The sequence below is a fragment of the Leuciscus leuciscus genome (genome assembly GCF_965113295.1).
Source record: "Leuciscus leuciscus genome assembly, chromosome: 6".
NCBI classification, from domain to species: domain Eukaryota; kingdom Metazoa; phylum Chordata; class Actinopteri; order Cypriniformes; family Leuciscidae; genus Leuciscus; species Leuciscus leuciscus.
This window is the reverse complement of record NC_138730.1, coordinates 22,330,927-22,353,621: the sequence shown is the minus strand read 5'-3', so window position 1 is coordinate 22,353,621 and position 22,695 is coordinate 22,330,927. Positions and strand designations below refer to the sequence as shown.

Here is a 22,695-nt window from a genome sequence, read left to right as displayed (position 1 = left end):
CATCAATGATACTTTTGAAGTACAGAAACTGATAAACATTGATGACAATAGTCATCTCATATCCAAAAAGAAAATGGATTGCTAAACTGACCACAAGAAGATTTACATCAAGTAGTTTCTCAGACATACCTGTGCCATGTCTCTGTGGTCACAGCCTCTGTTTGGCATCCTAACAGCCACTCTTCTCAGAAAGCTGATCTGAGTTCAGCCAGACTGGCTCCCAGAGTCCATTCATCGCCCCTGACTGCTCCTCAAGCACTGAGACTTCCAGTTCACTCACTCCACAGCCTGTGGCTCAAACAGTGACACGAAAACAAAGGAGGAGGAAGGAGGAAGCCCATCCCAAAACACAGAGTGAAAGAGGGAGGAAAAAACTGAATAAGAGAAAAGGGCCAGTCAGGACAGCCTAACGGCGCTAAGAAATTCAGGTTTTCTGAATAAAGAGACCGAGAGAGACCAATCGCAGGGGAGCGGGTTCCCTCCTCCTTTTCTCCTGAAGGATGCTAATCATTTCTCAGAGCGGTTTTACAGGTAAAGTCTGTGTGCTCCATTTATTTTAACTGCAGGGTGTTTGCATGGCAGTGTATCCTCATGAGGTTTACGCAAACAACTGCTATATTTTAAAGAGATAAAACGTGAAGGCCAGGTGGACAATAGAGAAAGGAATATAAAACGCTTTCTTTCAGGTGAAAGGGAGTGATTCGCCTCAATTATTTAGAGCTGTGTTTCACAAAATAAGCAGTGTTTTTTGTCGCATTAAGTAACTTATTAAGTAACACTGCCCATTCATTCTTCAGTCTCTTGTCCCTTTAAAGTCCTCATGAACACCACAGAATCAGTGTTTTTGAATTAATCGGTTGAGTGAATAATTCAATGACTCGCTCGTAAAGACGTTTGCGTGATTCATTCCTGAATTGATTTTTTTTTGAATTAATTGGTTGAAAGAATGATTCATTAACGATGTAACCTGAAAAATTCCCAGCACTAATGCACAGACTGACAGTCTTTTGTTATTATTATCACTAAAATGTCATTTTAATCCAATCATTTTGTGTTGTAATTTCTGTTTTCTAGGTTTACAACTAACCCGCTTCCATATGTGCAGGTTCTAGTGCTTCAAGGTGAAAGGAAATAAACAACTTGCCAGTACAAATCTGGCACACCTCCTGCAGCTCTTCGCCTGTGGCAACTAACTCCAAAGAAGAAGAGTGTGCGTGAGAAGTCGCTTTATTCTAAAAGGAGAGGGAATGAAAAGAAAAGCAAGCACTTCCAGATCTCTTTGTTTAGGCCATAACGAATACCCCTGAATAACTGTCTCTCTCTTTCTCTCTCTCTCTCTGTCTCTGTCTCTGTCTCACCTAGCATGAAGCATGAATCTTGCACTAAATACTAACATATCATGGTCATAATGAATGCAGCCACCAAATGAAAGGCCATTGTTCCAGGCAGGCATGTGACTTTTATTACTGCGAGTGATCAAAATCAGTTATTCGGTGTTGGGCGGGTTGAGGGGGAGCGAGCACAGAGGGAAGTTGTCAGTCAGAAGCTGAAAGAGGTCACAATGCAAGTACATGATAATGAGGAACTCTTTCCAATGCCTGACTGATTATCGGACCACGTAAAAAATGCGACACTACACTGAAGTTCAAATGCGCGGACAAAACACACTGTCATTCCAGTTAATCCACAGAGGAAAGATCCGAAGCATAGAAACAACACAACTACTGCCAACTCTCTTTAGCTCCTCTTTTCACATCTCTGTGGTTCCCAGACATTTTTAGTGAGTACAGTAGTGTTTAACCCATTGTCTAAAGAAGTCTAAGGAGAGTAATTATGGAGCGTGTATCCAGAGAACTTTACCCAAGGAGAAGTTTACCCTGGCAGTGCGCGGCTATCATCCGCTCGCCACATGAGAGTTTGCCGCAGCCAATACAGCGCTCTGAAGCCAGCTCTGAGGTTCAGCACTGGGTCAGGAGTGTGACAGGTTACTCTTCCGGTCCACAAACAAGAAGGGCAATGCCGGGACTTTAGGTGATTACGGACTATTATTAGAGTTAATGTGGGCGTTTATGACTGATGTAGCGTTATTTGCATGTTTGTGGCATTATAACTCATGCTTCTAGCTTCTAGCACAGCCCTTCAAAGCATACTTCAGAGGAGCATGTGACCAGAAATCCAAGAATATGTCTCCAGGCTCGCTGAGTATAAGCATGTAAATACTTTGTAATACATACTCTGTATATAACCCACACTGTTAAATGTCGCTGTAGATTTAGCAGCACAGTACTGTAATAACTTACAGTACAATACTGCATTTCTATATTACAGTAAAGTACCGTAATTTGCATTGTATTGTGGGTAATTTTGTTTGAGCGGGAACATTTTACAGTAAATTTTAGTGTTGCTGTAACCTAGCTGTAGCCTGGCTGTAATATGCCTGGCAATAATACAGGGTTGCTGTAAACAGAGAGCGCGCGCGCCGCCCGACTGACGTCAGAGCACAACTGCAGGCAGACGCAGATCACTCGCTGGATGGATGGATGGATCTCTGCGGATATCTGGACATTTGGTAAGTTAATTTTGAATTTTATAATAAGGTTTTAGGATTTTACACTATAGTGTACAAATAACAGTGGAAGTTTAGCCAGCGACGGTTGCAAAAACACCGTTAGTTAGATCTGCTCTTTCACCCCGTTGCTTGTCCCGACATTTTCAAATCTAACTCAAGATTTGAACATTGAATTAACATTACCTTACGGTTTATTTCGACCAAAACAGACTTGGTGATTGTTGGAACGGTGGAAGGACAAATCGAGGTGGTTAACTAACGTTAAATGTGTTATACGATGGTCTGCGAGATAAAATTACTGCATTTGACATGTTACGTTTGAAGGATCTTATGATAACAAACATGTCTAACGTTAACTGTTATCTGTAGGGATCCTTTCCATAACATCCGAGCCCGTCAGTGGTAAAAACAAGCACTTATAGACATAACGTTATTTTGCTCAAACTGCTATTTGCAGTCCGTTTCTCGGATGATTTTATGATTTTACGAACTTTTATGATAAATACTGGACCAAATTTAATAAGTCGTTTAGACACAAAAACACGTGAAAACAAGGGTTAAAAATACTGCACTTTCCTTTGCAACGCAAAATGGGTGATTTGGGCTTAGAGAGATTGGCTATTGGTACCAGTTTAGCCTTTTATTTCATTTCTATTTAGGCGGGAGACCCAGTTCTGTAGCATTGTGATTTGTAATGACAAATAATGATTATTATAATAATAAAAAATATGAATAAAGGTGTAAATTGTTCAAAAAAAAACTATCAGAGTTAATAATGATCTATTAGGCAACAAAGACAAGTAAAATGCATGCCAAAAAAGCTAGTTAGAATATTTAAAGAGGTCAAGTGAAGCTTAAAGTGAAGCTTATTTTTATTTTATTAACCTAGATGTATTGTAAGCAGATGAATGAAATATATGTCCTCAACAAGAAACATAACAGTTAACTGAATAATATGTATTTTGATTTCTTACAGCTCTACAGTGTGGGACAATTTTATTTGCAGCCTGTGAAGGAGTTTTCTGTAAGTATTAGCCATGTTAATACAATGTTTTAAACTTAAAGTTTTAAAATCTAAAGGTTACATTTTTGTTTTTTTAATTGGCTGTTTTTTTTTTATTTAATTTTTTTTTATTTCTACAGAATTTTCTTTTACAATTTCTCTCTTACACTGTCTGCTCATCTTTATTGGTGCTGTGGATAACAGGTTTTGTCATACGTGTTTTTGTGTGTCATGTCTTTTTCAGTTTTGGTCACCGCCAGGTTCCAGTACCACCTCAAAGTCCCAGCCAAATTTAAAAGTATGTCCAGCTACAGCCGCAAGTCATGCAGTTTCTCAACCTCTCACACCGACTTTTTGGAACTTCAGCTTATTCACCGTATCCCCCAGAGTTAGATAAGTGAAGTCCATACATACCCTTTTCATCTCCGTGTGTGCCGTAACACTGTCTGACGCACCCACTGCTAGCCTAGCTTAGCACAAAGACTGGAGGTAAACGGCTCCAGCTGGCATACTGCTCCCAATAAGTGACAAAATAACCCAACATTTTCCTATTTACATGTTATGATTTGTATAGTCACAGCGTGTACAAATAACAAGGTCACATGAGACACGGCCATCTTCTAACCGTACACATACTGGGAACTATATTCTCAGAAGGCGAAGCACTACTACATGGGCAGAGTGATTAGCGCAACACTCTGAGCGAACTCTTCTCCTCACCACCGAGCTTCTCAGGTGCTGCGAGCAAATCACTCCGCAGAAGTAGCAGTGCTTCTCTTTCTGAGAATATAGTTCCCAGTATGTGTACGGTTAGAAGATGGCCGTGTCTCATGTGACCTTGTTATTTGTACACGCTGTGACTATACAAATCATAACATGTAAATAGGAAAATGTTAGGTTATTCTGTCTCTTATTGGGAGCAGTATGCCAGCTGGAGCCGTTTACCTCCAGTCTTTGTGCTAACTAGGCTAGCGGTGGGTGCGTCAGACAGAGTTACGGCACGCACGGAGATGAGAAGGGTATGTATGGACTAACTCTGGGGGATACGGGGAATAAGCTAAAGTCCCAAAAAGTCTGCGTGTTCCTTTAACTATCCCTTTAAAAGCTGTTTACCTGTAAAGTGCTGGTGTACTGGACATGCAATGTTCCTAAATGAAATGTTTTGTTTTCACAAATACACAGTGTAACTGATAAATAAAAAAAATTTTTGACAATAACATTGTTTGGATTGATTGATTTGCAGTTATTCTGAAGTTGCATTATAATATTATTACCTGTAAATGTATATACTGTAATAACTACATATTATATAAATATAATATTATCATTATTAGTCATTTGAAAATTATAATATTTAGCAATAATGTATCAATATAGATATTACAGTACAATACTGTATAATTAATTACAGCAGAAGCAGAAACATTACAAAAATACAGTAAAAATACAGTAAAGTACTGTTTTGTAGTTTACAGTACTGATCTTCTGTACTGTAAAGTAAATTACAGTACAGTTACTGTAAATCAAAATACAGTAACTTGCTGGCAACCTTGCTGCCAGTACTGTACTGTAAAAATACAAGAAAATCGTTAACAGTGCATGATTTTCATAAGTCTAAACTGAGTCAGCGAACTGCGCAGATGGAACCATTAGATCGATATAAAAATATACAGATGTGCATTTGTACAAAGTAAAATCCCAAAGGTTTAACACTTAGACCTATTTTTAATTAAATGTCACCCTGTATTTTGAGAGACACCCATAACACTCAAAGGCTAAACGGCCCAGGAGATGATTTAAGTGACACTTGGCTGAGTTCATTACTGTAAAATAGGTACAAGCTGAGACATGAAGAGGCATTTTGGAGCTAAGCTGGAAAAGCATGAAATTCTACCAGTATTTCATCTCCTGAAAAATCCCTTTCATTAAAGGCAACTGTTTATACCTTCACTTTTAAAGTTGTATTTAGTATAACACGCCTCATTATTCAAATAATAATTTTTATTAATTACAATTACAATTTTATTTGTATTACAAATTTAATTACTTTGATTTTCCATTTCATGTCAACTTTATAATAATCAATTAATAAAATAAATTATAATAATATTTCACAATATTACTTTTCTGATACATTTTATCAAATAAATGAAGCCTTGGTGAGCATAAAAGGCCTCTTTCAACAACAACAAAATAAATCTTACAAAGTCCGACCCCAAAATTTTGATTGATAGTGTATCAGTGATCGTATAAGCCCTTAACCGCTTTATTGAAGAAAATTACGAAAAAGGTACAGCCAAAGCATGTCTAGATGTTCCAAAAGGCCTTATTGGCTCAATTATCAAGAACAGAAAACTACATTAATCACTCAGACAAGGCCTGAAAGATTGCGCCTCAAACTCTCAGCATGAATAAGATCTGTGCAAAAGCAAAGCGACGCCAAGAACGTTCTGTGGAATATACAAAGTTCAGTAGTGGAGAATGGAGTAAAGGTGCTGCTGTTAACTATATCAAGAGCTCTGCGTAACACTAGCCTATGAAGGAGGGTGGAACAGTAGATGCTATCACTCAAGTGAGTTCAACAGAGGATGGCACTCAAAAGAGCCATATTTGAGCTCACAAGGAAAGGTTTTATGGTCAATTGACACAAAAATCAAATCAGTATGGCACAAATCTAACAACCTGCACTTCAAAAACACAGAACAAAAAAGTGTGACAAATCCTTCACTACTCAACCAACCAGAAGAACAACAAATATGCCAGGATTAATGGGTCAAATAAATTCACAACTGTAAGCAAATATGCTTATCTTAACATGCCTACTTTATCATATTTGATTCACAAATTTCTAAAGCCTCTAATTATCAACATGATCAAAACTTTGCTGAAAAACCTCTTGTACGCAATCTACTACATGCCTTCTGTTGTTTGATTGATGGTTCATACTTTTTAGCAAGTAAAAGGCCTTTACTGTAATTCTAAAAAGGTAAATGTGAAAATAACTTTAATATTGTTAGAAATATTTCAAGATGAACACTTTAGTTTTAGATTAGGTTTACTTAATTATCATTCCTTTTTTTTTAGAAAAATCATGTTAAAATGTATCAAATATGATACATCAGGCTTTTGAGGAATGTTTATTTGGACATTTCTCAATCATCAGTGTAGTGCATGAAAATCAACAACTACAGAGCTTTAATCATAAAACTAAGCATTTAGGCTAAATATCATCTTATCAGACTTATTATTGGGAGATATAGAGTAACAACTGATATTTATATGTATTTTCTGTAAGTAGTCTGCTACAATGATCTCAATGGTTTATTAAAATGTATAATTTCTGGCCATATAAATATCAGAAACTGCATAAAATTCCATCGTTTTGCTCAGTTTGGGCCTTCTCACGTATGAGCTCCATGTTCACCTATGAGCCACAAAAGCCTAATGTATCAAATATGACAATCAACAAAAAAAAACACATACCATTTTTTACTTTTTTTTTTTTACTTTTTCTGTCTAAGGGTTCAAAAAACGGTCCCATTTAAAAAAAGAATAATAATTTCTGATAATTATTATTTAATGCTTTACAGGGTTAAGGTTGTCATTGCTGAGGTACAAAATATCAAAATGTATGCAGTCCTATTTCCTATGTCATTTATATTATGCAAAATGCCAATTATCCAGTTTAAATTCACCAAAAGCTATTTGAATGGGTGGGCTTTACAGACTATGATTCTCTAGATCAAATTGCCTTGTTTTGCTGAACATAAATACCAAGTTCTGGCATTAAACTCTAGATCCAATGAGTGGCCAATGAGCTGCTGCTCAACACTCAAATACCGGTAGTGTTGCTGTTACCAGTCTGCAGAGCACTTTCAGAAACCCTCCACCTTCCCCAGCTCCACCTGTATAGATCTGCCTACGAGGGGTTATTTCATGTATGTTACATGTGCAGCAGCAGATGAACTAAAACTACATATAACCTCCAATTTTAATAACACTTAAGCTGAATGGTTTAACCTGACCCCTGACATAACATAACTGACCTAAAATTACATCATTAGTGCCAACAAAATCAAGTCAATGTTACAGCAAAAACTAACAAGCACCTGGGAACAAGCATTCAGAATGAATATATGAACGACCCATTAATTAATTTAAGCAACAATATTAGGGCAACATTTCAATAAAACAAGAATGGAAGCAAACAAATTGTGCGACAGGAATCAGCAACTACTGGTGTAGGAAAGAGTGGTAAACTATCAGGACTAATAATTCCATTTACTAAGAGGCAACACTGCCTTAAACCGCTATGCATAAAACCAACATAATTTTCTGGCCTGTTCATGCCTGATTAGAGCAATACAACACGCTGCAAATCTTCTTGTGTCAGGAGAGTGCACCAACCATCTGCAGTCACTACACCTCAAAGCTTTGCATAACTCCTTAGCATCATCCGACAAGTTAAGGCACAGCCTCTACAGGGGTGAAGGCAGATAGGCTGTTGGCAGCGTATATGAGGAAAAAGTACAATATGTCCTGATGGTGCATGCTTGATCCTCAATGATTACATCAAACCCTTTGGCTGAATGACGCTTTGTGGGATTAAATTCAAATGAATGAATCCTCATATTAAATGGAAAAATGGCAGATCTAACAGTATTGTGCATTTATTAGACAATGAGCTCAAACTATTTCAATGCAGCAGCGTTAAAATGATCTAAATTAACTGAATGAGAATTATGGCAATGATTTAGTGCATGTGACTTAGGGGTTTTCAGGCTCATCAATCTCTGACTCAAAAGAAAGAACTTACCTGGGGAAGAACTGCCGACGGGCTTAATCTCTGGAAACACACAAAAAGGAAACATACAAGACAGTTTCAAGGTGTGTTTTGAAGTACCAACAATTCTGAACAGAACATAAGCAAGGCATGCATTAGCCTTAAATTAGCCTCAAATTGTTGACATGTACATAAACCACAAAGGAACTGGTACGGCACAACTGAAACAATCATAAGACATTTTAGTGTTTATTTAGGGTGAGGTAAACAAGACGTTATTAATGCACAGCACATACCTATGACTTCTTTTGAGGTAAAAAAGGTCTCTTGCAATGAAATTATTTTTAAAGCCTATTGTAGTTAAAAGTAATGTTACCAAATAAAGATTAAACAGAAAAAGCTAACCCATGGTGCTTGTTAAAAGCTACTGTTTCTTGTGCAACTCTTGTTCAGTCATAAATGTCTTAATAAATACATGCCTTTGTTTGATCTACCAGCCATCAATGTGGTTCTCCACTATTTTAAAAAAGATCCTGCTGCACTTTAAAGCCTGTGTTCATTCTTAACCAATCAAAACAATTAAAACCAGTTCAAGGTTGGGCTGTGACCTCTGATCTAAGACAGCCGGTTCTGTTTCATTGCAAGAATGCTAAAAAGGTAAAGAGTGTAGGTTCAGGATTTATATCATCTTTAATTAATCCTAATTAAGTTGTCCAAGTTTATCCAAATACATTAGGAAGCCATACAGGAATAGGCTCACTGAAGCTTATTGAAATAATAGAGTCTACAAAAAAATACTAATAATACAAACTGCAGTCTTTTATTCCCTAAAGAAAGTTTGGGCATGCAGATGTTCTTTAGCTACGCCTTGCTTAGAATAAAAGATGCTAAACCCCAGATAAACCCCTAATAGGTCATTGAGAAGTGCTTGTGATTTACAGCTGTTGCATTCATGGAAAGGTTCAAATGGCAGCAGTTCAAAGGCTGGTTGAGGGGATAGTGCATGGATGCAGTCAGCCAGCCATTCCAGACGTTTCAGTGCCCTAAGAAACACTCCAGTGATGGAACAGGTTCAAGGTTTTGGCTGCATTTTTCCTGGCAAATATGGAGCCAATACAAAAAAAATATATAGGTCGAATTTATCTGTTGCTTAATTGGAAATCGCTTATCTTTTGAGTTTTGAATTCATTTGTTAGGCTCAAGGAGATCAGATCAGCTATGATTTAATCAAGGGCATAGGTCATAATCATTAGAATTACAGCCGACCCTAGCAATTTTAGGGAGATAATCCTTACTTTTCACAGACCCCCCACAACTTTTCAATGGCCATACAATAGCCAGAGTGATGATGATGTCACACCTTTCAACTGCCTCATACCATGTTATGATTGAGGGTATAAAAGGGGTGTGATTGAGGGGAAGGGGGGTAAATAGTTAAATACTGATGAGCTTAACAGACCCCCTGGGTTGAAGCAGGTGGAGGGTCTGACTCCACTCAAAGCAATTTTAACTTTCTAAGGAGTGAATCTGCTGTGAGGCATATCTTCACCATCTGTTATGAACAAGACCATACTCTAGATTAGTTGTTGTCAGCCAGTAAATCATGAAATGAGTAAAATTTAGTAAAAAGAAGCACAAAATGAAAACTGACATATTTTTTAATTTATAAAAGAAATATGACATTGATTATGACGAATATTTTGAGATTAAAAACTGGTAAGAACCACTGCTTTAGATAGCCTACTATTACAAAAGCAACTGTCAAGTACAGTACAAGTGAAATATTCCTCTCTAATAGTATGGCTATTCCCTCTAAAGGGAAGTTCTTAATGAAAGTTATTAAATATTTCTGTGAAAATGGCACCCTGAGTTTGTACATATCTAATATAATAATTATACATACGGTTTTTATGACATTATTTGAGAGGCAAACATTTCTACTCATAAAATAAATTTTTTTCATTCTGCACAGTTAACTAAAGTTAACTACCACAAAAATGGTGAAAATAATTATAAATTTAAAATAAAATGGTGATACAGCACCTGATATATACACTTTCTCTCTAAAATATAGATATTTTCTAACATAGTATTTTTGTCTTGTTTTTCAGTACAGATATTTAACATTCTTAAAGCATGAAATATTTAATTGAGAAGCAAAATGACTTAAGATATTACGTTTTCTGAAAAATTTATCAAAATTAAGTTTGAGTTTATAGTGTTTTTACAAAAAATATCTGCCAATTGGTCAGAAATATAAAAAAAAAAAAAGTTTATTATTCTTACACCATTGGCAGTTTTTCTTCTCGTTTTAAGCATTGTCACTTAATTTTGATAAAAATATCATATCATGTAATTTTGCTTCTCAAGTATCTTTAAGAACTTTTGAGAATATTTTATTTGTAGCCTACTGTAAAACAAGACTAAAATACTGAGTTTGCAGTGCAAGTTATTGATGACAGTTTAGATGTTATTATATTACGTGTAAACTACCCAAATAAAAAGAAAATAGTATTGCTTTATGTAAATAATCCAGACTAGTATGCAGAACATTATTACTGTCAGACGGTTAACAACTTTGGGCCTGACTTTATTGTGGAGCGTTTAAATATTGTTCATTACTTCAAATTGTGTTTTCAAATGCATGCAGCATGCCTTACCTGACACAACTTCACAACTGTCCAACAAAATATGTAGGCGGAGAGGGAAAACTTAGCCCTCATGTATCGCTCCGGTAAGCAGGCGAGATGCATCTGCACCTCATCCAGTCCCCCGTCTCCAGCAGAACGCTCCAGTTCACAGCCATGCGTCCCAGTACCGTTCCCAGCGTCTGCCTCTTCCATGTTTACAATGACTTCAACAAGTTTAAAAGTTCTTTAAAACAGGCAAAACGTTCTAACTGTCCCTGTCTGCTTCATGTTGGTTGTTATCAAGTCATCTGAATGTCATAGAAGGCAAAGGCTCTTGAACAGTGCATGACATTTGTGAGTACTCAACCGCAGGTGATAGTGCAATGTTTATTTCATCGCTGTCAGTAGTTAACACATATTTTCCAGCTCCGCGAAACGCGAGATGTAACTTACTTGTGACGCGACGGTGTATAAAAAGCAGAGCAAAAGTCTCTGGTGTGGTATAACAAATTCCAGCGTCCCACGTTGTTTGTCAGTGACAGTCAGGGGGAGGGAGAGGAGGGAGAGGAGGGAGAGTTTCAGATCCAACACCTCCTCCATCTACAGTACATCGTAAACGAGCGACGCGACGAGACAAACCAGAACGCGCCCATTATGAACAGCGAATCTGAATACACTGCGAGCGTTCGAGCGTGAATTGTAGACGGAATTCTGACGTCAACGCCCAATGGACCAATCAAACACTTCGTTTACGCAAACAGCGCGACGCGACAAACTGAAACACTCACATTCAAATCAATCAAACTATCTACGCACGCTCCTTGCACTGTAAACAACTTAAGTACAGAATGCGGTGTGACTTATATGAGGTCAGTTGGTATTTTAAGCATAATTATACAATAATAGGTGTGTTTTTTTTGCCTGTAAAGAAGTTCACCACAAAAAAGCTGTATTCTGAGTGATTTCACATAGCCTAAGGACCCTCATCCATAAAGGGACCCCTAACACTTTAAATATTATTATTACATTATAGTTTAAGATCATCAAAGTTAATGTTCTTTCAAATAGTGAGAGATATTATGATTTTTTAATTTTATTTTTAGTTGAATTGTAGGCTACATCATTTTTTATTTCCTACAGCCCATGCAGTATCTTCTCAGACCTCTGGTTGAAAACCCTGGACATAAAAAACATTAAGCTCTTTATTGTATTACATGACATTATTGTAATGTGATTAGAGAAAAAGTTAATGGCTCTGCAAAGTTGTTTTAACACACACATTCAATCCCAGAATTGTTGGAGTGATTTTGTCTTAAAGCACAGCCGGCGCCAGGCCTGATACAGGGCTCTGTTCAGTTACTGTTGTTTGCTTTGCTATTGTTCTGTCTATTAAGCAATGTCTGAGCTAGTCAGTACATACAGTGCTGACACCTCAGCTCATCTGCTTTGGAAAAGAGCCAACATCTGAGTTTGAAATCAACCACAAATACAAAAAGACAATGTAAATGCACATGGATTCATAAATAGGTTTTTATTAATACTCAGTGAGGCAAGCACATCAATATAAATATTGCACAGAACTATGATAATTGTCAGCTGCCCTGTCTTGAAAAGAATATAATGGCACTAAGAGGTGACAAAATAACCGGTTTTTTAATTTCTTTTTTTTTTATATACTCCATTCCAATAATATCTGCACTTTACATAGTTTATATAGCCTACAAAATCATGCAACACATTCATTTTGCAATATGGTCATTCATATTGTTAGGATATTGTCAGTCTTTCATGCTATTATCAGTATCTAATTCTTGGATTTTGACAGCTTATCCTGAGAAGTAATATAATTACATCTTTACAAGAAATACAGCGACAGATATAACAATTCAATTTTACCATATCAAATAATATGAAAACAAGTAAGATATCTGAAAAGCTTCTGTTCAATGCTACCATTTTTAATGCCAAACTACAGTGCTTTTATTGAGGATTATCATTGCCTTCAATACTGACACCCACCCTGTACCAGATGTTGTTACAGTTGATGCTGATCTAATGGAAAACAGGTTGAGGCCCTGAAATATAATACTTTACTAATAGCTGCTAAGGTTTTGGCAGAAAGGGCTTCTTCGAAATTGACTTACTTTTTATTAGAGCAATGATTGCATGCATATACAGACACTTCTATAAGGTACCATTTCCTTGGTATCCAACTTAGATTTTATCCTTTCAAAATATGAAATTTTGGTTTATTTATATACACATCCATCACCATTAAGAGAATAATAATGGCCCAAATAGTTGTTCAATGTTAACAGATATTGTTAACTAAGTTCAATGTTAACAGATATCTACCCCAATATAGATGTGCAGACGTCTATATTTAAGCAGATAACTGTCTGCTCAAAGATAGATGTGAAGACGTATATAGAATAGTCATACCAGGGGTTGTTTTTATGGGAATTCTGTTCAAAAACAACCCCAGCTGGACTTTTGCGGTCTAGGTTCAGTTGTTGAGTTGAAGTATTTACCAAGTAAAAAAAAAAAAAAAAGGGCCGAACTGGCAGAATTGCATTCCAAAATGGACAAAGACGACAAGTAAAAGTGCCACCTGCCTTCTTTGTGAAGAGGCCTACTATGTATGAATGGAGCCTTTTTTTGGTAGCACTCATCAATTCTGGTCACATCAGCCAGATCAGAGGCGTTCTTTCAAAGGCCTACTTTACCTCATTTATTCACTGATACACAATTATCCGTAATTGGACAAATGAAAATGCAAACTTGATTCCATTGCAATGTCTCCAGCTGTCCCAATCCTTTAAAAGAAATTGGCCTTTTCTCTTCCAAACTCCAGAATAGAGCTTTTCAAATAGCTTGTCAGATTGTTTCGATATGCAAAAACAACCCAAGTATAACTTCCCACAATGTATTTTAAATTCCGTAAGTGAACTAGTTTCAAAAAGTTTTCTCTATTAACACAACAGTTTAAAATGTGTCCGTTGGACATTAATAAAGTGTTATAGTTATTGCACTAGTATGTCTTTGATCCTTGGTTTGAAAACTCCAGTAATAAACTTGCAATAAAAAATAGCAGTGCTTGCAGAAAAACTATGGAGAGAGAAAAACACTGATACGACAGGTTTCAGACAAATGTTACTTCTCCAACAAACGGATCAACAGACCTGTTGTTGTTCCAGGCTGACAGTGTTGCTGAGTTGACAGTAAAATGAGCAAACATGTCAGATTTCTTGAGGAAAGATAGAGACTTTGACAGCTGGTAGAGCTGGTAGGCTTCCCTTAGGGGCTGAGGTACTGGACAGAAGAAACAAGTTCGAGACAGGCAGGATCCACAAAATCAGAATCTGTACAGGAGAAAGAAGAAAAGAAAAAAAACATGTTCATGTAGAAGTAGCTCAAAGGTTGAATCTCACCAAGAAATGCAAAAAAAAAAATTTTTAAATGCAAAACTTTCTTTTTTCTCAAATTAAGATATTAGATTAAGAAAACATTATTAATCTAATATAGAATATAAAAATCATCCTGTCCTAATACAATTTCCTTTTATAAATTAACATAAATTAATGAACCAATACACTGATATACATTTATAATTACATTTGTACTTTTCAATTTTCAATTTAAATCATACAAAAGTACAACACTTTACAATTTTCAATTTAAATCATACAAAATTACAACACTTTACAATTTAAAGACTGAATAATACATTTTTACACATTACAATAATGAGAATTTAGGCAGGACATCTCTAATCGTCATGTAAAAATGTCCTGTATTTTTCTTTAGGTAAAAAATATAATTTCTCATTTTCTTACGATTTTGGGGTGAAATATGATGTGACAGTTTCCGTGAGATTCATGCTGTGATTCTATTATTTACAAATCTAGTTCACGTTCAACATCTAAAGAGACAAAATTTCACTCATGTCTTGGAAAATTATTTGAAGCAGCTGCACCAGATAAATGACTCTATACTTTGAGACAAATGATTGTTTTATGCAAGCATCAAGGGTCTACAGTTCCAGCAGTGAAGTCTATTTCCTTTCCATCCCAATGTCCTGCACGAAAACCTAATTCCATCCCTCAATATTGACACAGTCCCCCATTGTGTCCCACATCACTGGACTAAATCGTCCGTAGTGTCATGCAACCAAACTAACAGCATGAGGCTTATTCCCTAAGCCAGAAAACAGAACAGAGTCCTGTTCAGAATCACCTCTCTCAATGGGTAGCAGTCAGCCAGCTCTATACATCTGCTCTGTAGTGGCTCCCGGGTTGCTAAGAACACTCCCAGGAGCACACTGATGGATTATAGACCAGTCAAAGCCAACATGAACCTCTTCCCCTCTGGCTGCAAGCCGAAACTGCTGGAGAGCAGCATCAGATGAGACAAGCATGCGTAGAAAATGTCCTGCTCTGATGAAAGATAATGTATGAGGAAATACAGACAGGCTTAGTCTGAATTTGGTGAAGAATCGCAGGTGGTTTAAACTTCTGTTCAAGCTCACACTGGGTTTTTTGTAATCATGCATAGGTTGTCAAAGGTCTACTGCCACATAGTGGCCAATCGGTACTTTTGCAATGTAAAAATAACACTGTTTCATCTGTAATCCTCTCATTCTTATCAAGGTTAATTAAAAACAAACATGTCCACCTCTACTATCACATAATAAAACATGTTTGGCTGAACTGTGTCCCCCACTGTGCTGCAAATCATATTTTCCAGATGCAAGAAAACAGCTGTCTGCTGTGCGAAGATCCACTGAGAGCTGTACAGGAAATAAAAGTATGTCAATAGACCATTCACTACTCATGTTCAACCCCGAGACCATGATATAACTATCCAAAATAATAAGAGCAATATACTTCAGGGCAGGCCAACATCCAAATGCATTTCCTGTTAAGGAAAAACAAGCTCCACATTTTTATTGTACACTGAACTGTTCTTTGACTAAAAAATGCACTAAAAAAAAAAAAAAAAAAAAAAAAATGTCCTGTCTCACACTCTCTTGATGCGGTCCTGGTTATGTTCTGTCACAAAGACATTCTTTTATTTGCTTATTATTAAAGCAGCTCTGTTATGAACAGAAGCAGACTGAAGGTGGGTAAAAATCCACTTTAGCTTGATTAGAGTGACAGTGGAACTCAAGATGAGTTCAGCATTTTCTGGTAAACAATCAGTTTACTTGCCAACAATCTAGCGAAAAGGCTATTTATCTAAAATGCAAGAGGTTGATTGGTTCTTCACATGTTCCTACAATTCCACAAGAGGAAACATTATCTGCCACTGAACCGAAAACAGTGGTTCCCTTCCCATATTTAAAATATATATAGTGTAATCAGCATCTTTAAGAATCACAAAATGTATTGTGTTTAATTAATGTAATATCATCATCAATCAAAACAGTTTGAAGGTTTGAAAACAAGCAACATTGTCATAATTACAGCAGAAACACCAGAATAAATATTTAAGTGGATATATTTTGTTGGAAAGTGGGGGACTTTAAGTAAAAAATGTTGACAACTACTAATCTAGAAGATTCACATGATCATCACACGTTCTTTGAGTGAAGGTACATGTAACAACCTGCAGTCTTTTCTCTCTCTCTCTGTGTGTGTGTGTGTGTGTGTGTGTGTGTGTGTGTGTGTGTGTGTGTGTGTGTGTGTGTGTGTGTGTGTGTGTGTGTGTGTGTGTGTGTGTGTGTGTGTGTGTGTGTGTGTGTGTGTGTGTGTGTGTGTGTGTGTGTGTGTGTGTGTGTGTGTGTCTTATTTAATTATTTACAAGCTATTCTCCTCAAATTCCATCTACTTTCTGTTTCACTATTCTGATTTTAAATTATTAATTATCATACGTCATATGTTCTTATTTTAGACACATAAGTTCTATAATCACCAAAAACATCTTAGCAAAACAACATGTGACACACCCTACACTTCATTTCTGTAATGTATTCTAGTGGAATGTGTAAAACGTAATATATGATGATGTAAGCTGTACACAACAATACAATCTCCAGTCTCATGCTGGTACAACTGCTGATATACTGAATGCTTTCCCATCTATGTTCTGTTGCTATGGTTTCAAGATATCAGCTGAAATATATAACAAGACACAGAAATGTAGGGAGGATATCTGACCTTGAAGCACTAAAGCAGCTCTGCTACCCTTAGTGCTCATTGATTTACACCACACACTCTCGCCTAGAGAACTACTGTATAACTCTGAAGCTGCTATGCATGTCATTTCTAAAGGAACAAATCCACTGCTTAATGTCGTTTTCAAAGTATCCATATCAATGTATATCAGTAGACAGTGCAGCTCTTTGTTTTTGTGGTATCGTTTGCATGAGAGTTCTAATAATAGACCAAATGTCTAAAACCCTTCCCTCCTCTGAAATCCTAATAACAAATGCAGTCCATCAATGCTCAGTGACGCACACACCAAACAACCCATAGATGAGAGTCTTCAAGCACCTCTGCTGACCAATGCAGCTACAGCAGTATAATTCCCAGAAAGCCTTGAAATGCTGAGACACAAACTCTTCCCCTGACACAAGCACAAAACAGTGACCACTGGCTTCCTTACGATGTAATTAAGAGAAGAGGTTTTAAAGGTTTTAAATCTGTAATATTGTGCTTCTGCACTGTTGTGATAGGCCGCGCAAAACGACACTGAACTACATCATATACTACATAGACTACATTGAACAAGCTTTAAAGAGCATAAGATGGTGGGAGATCTTAGATATATAAATAAATAATCACAGGTTGTGTCTTTCTGTCTGACACCTCATTCTGCTCTGATGCAGCCCTTGACAGCCTGTACAGTACAGCATGCCAATTTGTTCACCTCTTGCCATTGTTTGTGAGTGAAATGAAGGAGAATATGCTTGCTGTGAGTATACCTGCAAGCCATGTGAGAATGTGAGAGCGGGATGAAGGACTAAGTGACATGTTTCCTCTGAGGCATATGGTTCTTCTCAAGCACCCCTACAGTCATTAATAATGAAACTTTTCTCAGCTCTATTTTTCTTGCAATAACATTGCAATTATTTGGACCGCTACAAAGCAAGCAAATACATGTAAATGTACAGTATGAATTACTTTATGCATGTCAAGACTCAAGACCAAATGCCCTAAACCACAATAAGAGCGTGAACACTTGCAATTTACAGCCTTGGAAAAGTTTCATTAAAACATTAAAGAACTGGGTAGTCAACATGACATGAAACGGTATCCTGCAGTGTGACATGGATCTAAAATAATATTTTAAAAAATGCATTTTCCAATTATTGCATAATATTAAGAAAATAATTGTTTCAAATATTTTATTTGCATATTACACTGCTATCACCGTCAGATAGATAGATAGATAGATAGATAGATAGATAGATAGATAGATAGATAGATAGATAGATAGATAGATAGATAGATAGATAGATAGATAGATAGATAGATAGATAGATAGATAGATAGATAGATAGAAAAATCCAGCACCTGTTTAATATGGCCTTTACTTCTTCATTCTGCATCTTCGTTCTACTTTCCTATCCTCTGGAAAGACACTGCATGATCCCTCAATATTCACAGCAGCGTTCTTGCGATGACGCAACCTGTGCTTCTTTTTGGCTGGAGTTCCCTCTGCCATCTCAATTAAATGGTTGATGTGGTGGTCCTCTCCGCAAGGAAACTCAGAAGAGGCAGAGGCCATGAGAGGAAGAGATGTAGGCCTGGTTGCTTGATATACGTCTGTGTCACCAGATTCAACAGCACATGAACCGTACGTTTCCAACACCAAATCATTGGAAGCATTAGTAGTGACAAAGCCAAGTCCCTCAGTCTCCAAAAGGGAAGGTGTCACATCTTCAGAAAGGCTAGACGGCCTCAAGCGATGTCTAGCATGCAAGGCTCTCTCGGTAGTTGCCACTGGCCTTTTCTTGTGTTTTGACTTCAGGTATTTTTGAGATTGTCCTTTGTTCCTTTTTACCCCTTGCTCAGATACAGGGACATCTCTTACCTCACAGCTTGAGTGAGTTTGAGTAAAGTTGATCTTCATAGAAGACAACTGACTAGCACACTGCTCAACAAGGGAAGCAATGCTGATGTCACTTCCTATCCCGCAGGTGCTGGCTGGGGATTGTATATCTCTGGTTATTGGCTGTGGAGTTAAAGTGAACCTGGGAAGACTGGCACGGGCCCAAAGGTCTGACGTTTTGATGTGCTCAATGAGGGACATACAAGAACGGCACAGGTGCAGATCATTAGCTCCGTTTTTCAGGGAACTCTTGCAAGATTCACAAAGAGATTCCTTGTTTATGGCCAACACAAACAAAGACCTTGTCCCAGAGCCAGGGGAGCTTACTACTGGAGACTGCAAATCTCCACCTGGAGTCATTGGAGAGTCGACATTGAATATTCTGAAACAGACACCACTCGTTGGGGTCTTGGGTTGATTCTCTGGAGAGGCCAAGGTTGACATCACTGTGTTTGCATCATATTTTAAGGGCAGAACACCAACACTTTGCTTCCATGGCTCTTTAAAATTAATTGTATCTCCTCTACCGTTAACAGTTCTTGCTCCTCTTGGTGGTTTTCTAACCCTTGCTGACTGGGTTTTGCATCTCAGACATAAATCTCCTTCAGCGCTACTTTGTGAAGATCTTAGTTCTGTTGGGTTGCTTTTGTCTGTCCTATGCTTCAGCCAGTTAACTATACCCATAGCCAGAGATATCTCAGTGTCGCAAAGCTTTAGTAAGCAATCCTTCCCCGTCCATTTACTTTCCAGGAGCTCTTGACCGACAAAGTCCCGAGCCAAAGGTGGGGCAAGATTTTCCTCTGCTCCAACATGGAAGCTGTACATGGATAATGGATAATCACTGCACTGGCCAACAATGCTGTCTGATAGGTTGATGTCATCATCAAAGATTGGGGTAATTTCTGTCTCGCTGGGGTCACAGAATAGCTCATAAAGAGCATCTCCACTGTACGTGTCCCTAGGGATCTTGTTGGAATGCACTGGAGTGAGGGAACTTCTGCTGCGGTCCTCAGAACCAGGAGAGACATAATCACAGTAGCCCTCATCACTGGTGTTCCCTTGGTTGTCACTTTTAGGAGTTACCACATTAGTATTAAGTTCCCTGATCTCAGATTCTACAGATTGGGGTGTATTTACCATTACATCTTCAGACGTGGATGTGGAAGGAGATTTCATGATAGGTGTTGTGGATTTTGTTGCATGTTCCGTAGCTTTTGAGATTTGCCCTAAATGCAAAGTTCTGTTTAGGGTTTCCCACAACCCAAACATGTCCAGGACCTCAGCATGAGCTGGAGAGGCCAGACACTCCTTTCCTCCCTGGAAACCTGCAGTGGTAGGGCTTCGCCTCGGAGCTTCACAGGAATCTTTGTCACGCTCAGGGCTAAAGATGCCCTCAAGAGATACAAGATCATCAGCAAATATCTCACCACAACCAGCCTGAGATCCAAAGCTTTTTAATGAGGCAGAATCCTCACAGACATTAGCACAACATTCACTGGAAGAATCGGAGGGAGTCTCACTGAAATTATCATTGTACCTGTTTCTTGCAAGAGTATGGTCTCTGTGCCTTGCCGTCTTCCTCGTACGTTTCAATGTTGGAACATTTTCACCTGCAACATGGCATGGTGTACTCGGTGAAGTAGCTTTCTCATGTTTGTGTCTTTTGTGAACGAACAAATCCTTAATGGCCTTTCTAGGCTTCCTCAGGGAGATCCTCTTTTTAGGAATGGATTTGGCTATGCAGGGCACAAAGGGCACTTGAGGTGTTAGGTTACGGTAATCGATGATTTCGTGACTGCTGCCTGATGTATCCCGATTCTCACGAAGCAACCTTAGAGGTGCCTCGAATCCTGAAAAGCTGACACTGGTCACTAGCTTATGGTGATGGCGCCGGTTAGTCGCATCTTTGTATCTAGGGCTCTCAGTTTGCTGCAGTCTCATTCCTCTCACACAGTCATGGGTTCTGCTTCTTTTAACAGAGCCGCGGAGTCGTCCATGACCTTCTGAGAGTGTGTCACTAATCTCTTGAGAGAGTATGTCCAGAGTGTCTGGCACAGGCCGTGAGGATGGGCTTTTATCAGTGCTTTGTATATTCACAAATCCATTATCCAGGGTGTTATGAGATTTGTGCTCTTCAGGCCATTTACTTCGACCATGTGCCTTACTTGACCTCTTTGAATCATCTGAAGTGTCTTCGCTTTTTGACAGCTCCATGTTTTCATATACATAACTGTAACTGGACGTGAGAAAAATACAGGATAAATAATGATAATTATGATATTTAAATTTTTACAAGATCAAGAATATTTCAATGAACCTAATAAACAGGAAAAAAATAAATAATAATAATAAGCACACTACATCTCTTCAATCACAAACAAGCTAGATTTATGACTTGTTTAATCAGCACATGCTCAGTTGAGTCTCTCTCTGCCTGATAACAGTGTGATTGCTTATTTTTATTATTTTGGATGTCTAGTATTTTGTTTTAATGTTTGATGCTTCTATGAAGTTGGTGAGAAATTTCTACATGCAAAAGAAATTTACAACAAATCAATCTTCAAAACAAGTAGGCTACTGAACATTATTTCACACAAAAAAACAAAAACAACAATAAAGATGAAAACTGCTCTTACCAGCTAATCAATATATTCACATGAAAAGGAATTTAAACTCATTTCACATATTTATAATGCGGGTCCCTCCCTGACAGCTGAAAGATCTGCCTTTCAAAAGATGAAAACAAATCAGTAATAACAAGTAAACAATCTGATGATGTTACTTTTGAGGTGGGCTGGGCTAACTGTAATACTTGCATTTAAATCACTATTATGACGTCAAACTAAGTATTTATACTAAACATACAGTATGATTTGTAATAACAAAAAAAGGAATAGTGTTACAGTTTACCCTATTATGATTCTTCTCAGATTGAAACACTGTAACTTCTCATTTTCTTTTAACTGTAACTCATATTTGATAACACAAGGGCAGTCTGTATAGCTTATAAAATAGGTCACACGTGTATATTATTACAAGATTGAGCATTATATGACTCTACAATTCGCAATAAACAATAACAGGTCGTACTAACGTAATGAGCCAGTTGTAAATGCCTCAAAAATCCAAAATTCCACTGACATTTATGGAAAGAACTCCTATTTTATCGTACTCATCCCAATGACGAGCAATCCATCGTTCGAATTATTTTGAGCAACGCCTTGAAATGCACGTTTCACCCTTCAAAAAAGCCAACTGAATTCTAATAAATAAACGCATTCCATTTGCGCGTAATTTCAACGCTCATTTTAATACATACCTAAAGCAGATTGTGGCAGAAGGCGTTTGGCGGGAGCTGGTAGTTCACACGCGCGTGACAAGATGGGATGCTCTGGCTGTCAGCGCGCGTGTGAAGATAATTACGATAGCCAATCAGAAGACCGCAGACCCACAACATCACCACTTACTGATCATAAGCCTGGATACAGAGAGCGGCGGGACGTTCTCACACTCAGAGAAAATATCACTGAAAGGCTTTCACAACATGCCTTGTTGTGAAATATAAAGCCTCCAGCTCAGCTGAAAGGGGAATATTAATCAAAACCTGTTTATCTGCATGCAGGCATTTTAAGTGCAGGTTCAGTGCTAAAAACTA

General features: G+C 37.6%; 2 protein-coding genes across 4 annotated transcripts in view; both read right to left on the bottom strand.

Moving 5' to 3' along the window:
- Positions 1 to 11,537, bottom strand: part of arhgef4 (Rho guanine nucleotide exchange factor (GEF) 4) — an 80,154-nt gene extending 68,617 nt beyond the window's left edge. For 2 of the 3 annotated variants that reach the window (XM_082173327.1, XM_082173330.1), the window contains exons 1-2: positions 11,016 to 11,537; positions 8,389 to 8,418 (exon numbers count right to left, since the gene is read on the bottom strand). In XM_082173327.1, the coding sequence (XP_082029453.1) occupies positions 8,389 to 8,418; positions 11,016 to 11,198 (213 nt within the window). In that variant the 5' untranslated portion in view covers positions 11,199 to 11,537. Of the gene's footprint in view, positions 1 to 129; positions 2,200 to 8,388; positions 8,419 to 11,015 lie in introns of those variants that run through there. The other variant, XM_082173329.1, reaches the window with a different exon arrangement.
- A 964-nt stretch (positions 11,538 to 12,501) lies between these two features.
- amer3 (APC membrane recruitment protein 3) lies at positions 12,502 to 22,632 on the bottom strand. Its single transcript, XM_082172833.1, has 3 exons — positions 22,360 to 22,632; positions 18,503 to 21,276; positions 12,502 to 14,347 (listed from the first exon to the last, which is right to left on the bottom strand). The coding sequence occupies exon 2, from the start codon at positions 21,252 to 21,254 to the stop codon at positions 18,519 to 18,521; it is 2,736 nt and encodes a 911-aa protein (XP_082028959.1). The 5' UTR covers positions 21,255 to 21,276; positions 22,360 to 22,632; the 3' UTR covers positions 12,502 to 14,347; positions 18,503 to 18,518.
- Between the last annotated feature and the right edge of the window lie 63 nt (positions 22,633 to 22,695).

Excerpts from the sequence above, each read along its gene's own strand:
- amer3 (XM_082172833.1), bottom strand. The coding sequence starts at position 21,254 with ATGGAGCTGTCAAAAAGCGAAGACACTTCAGATGATTCAAAGAGGTCA.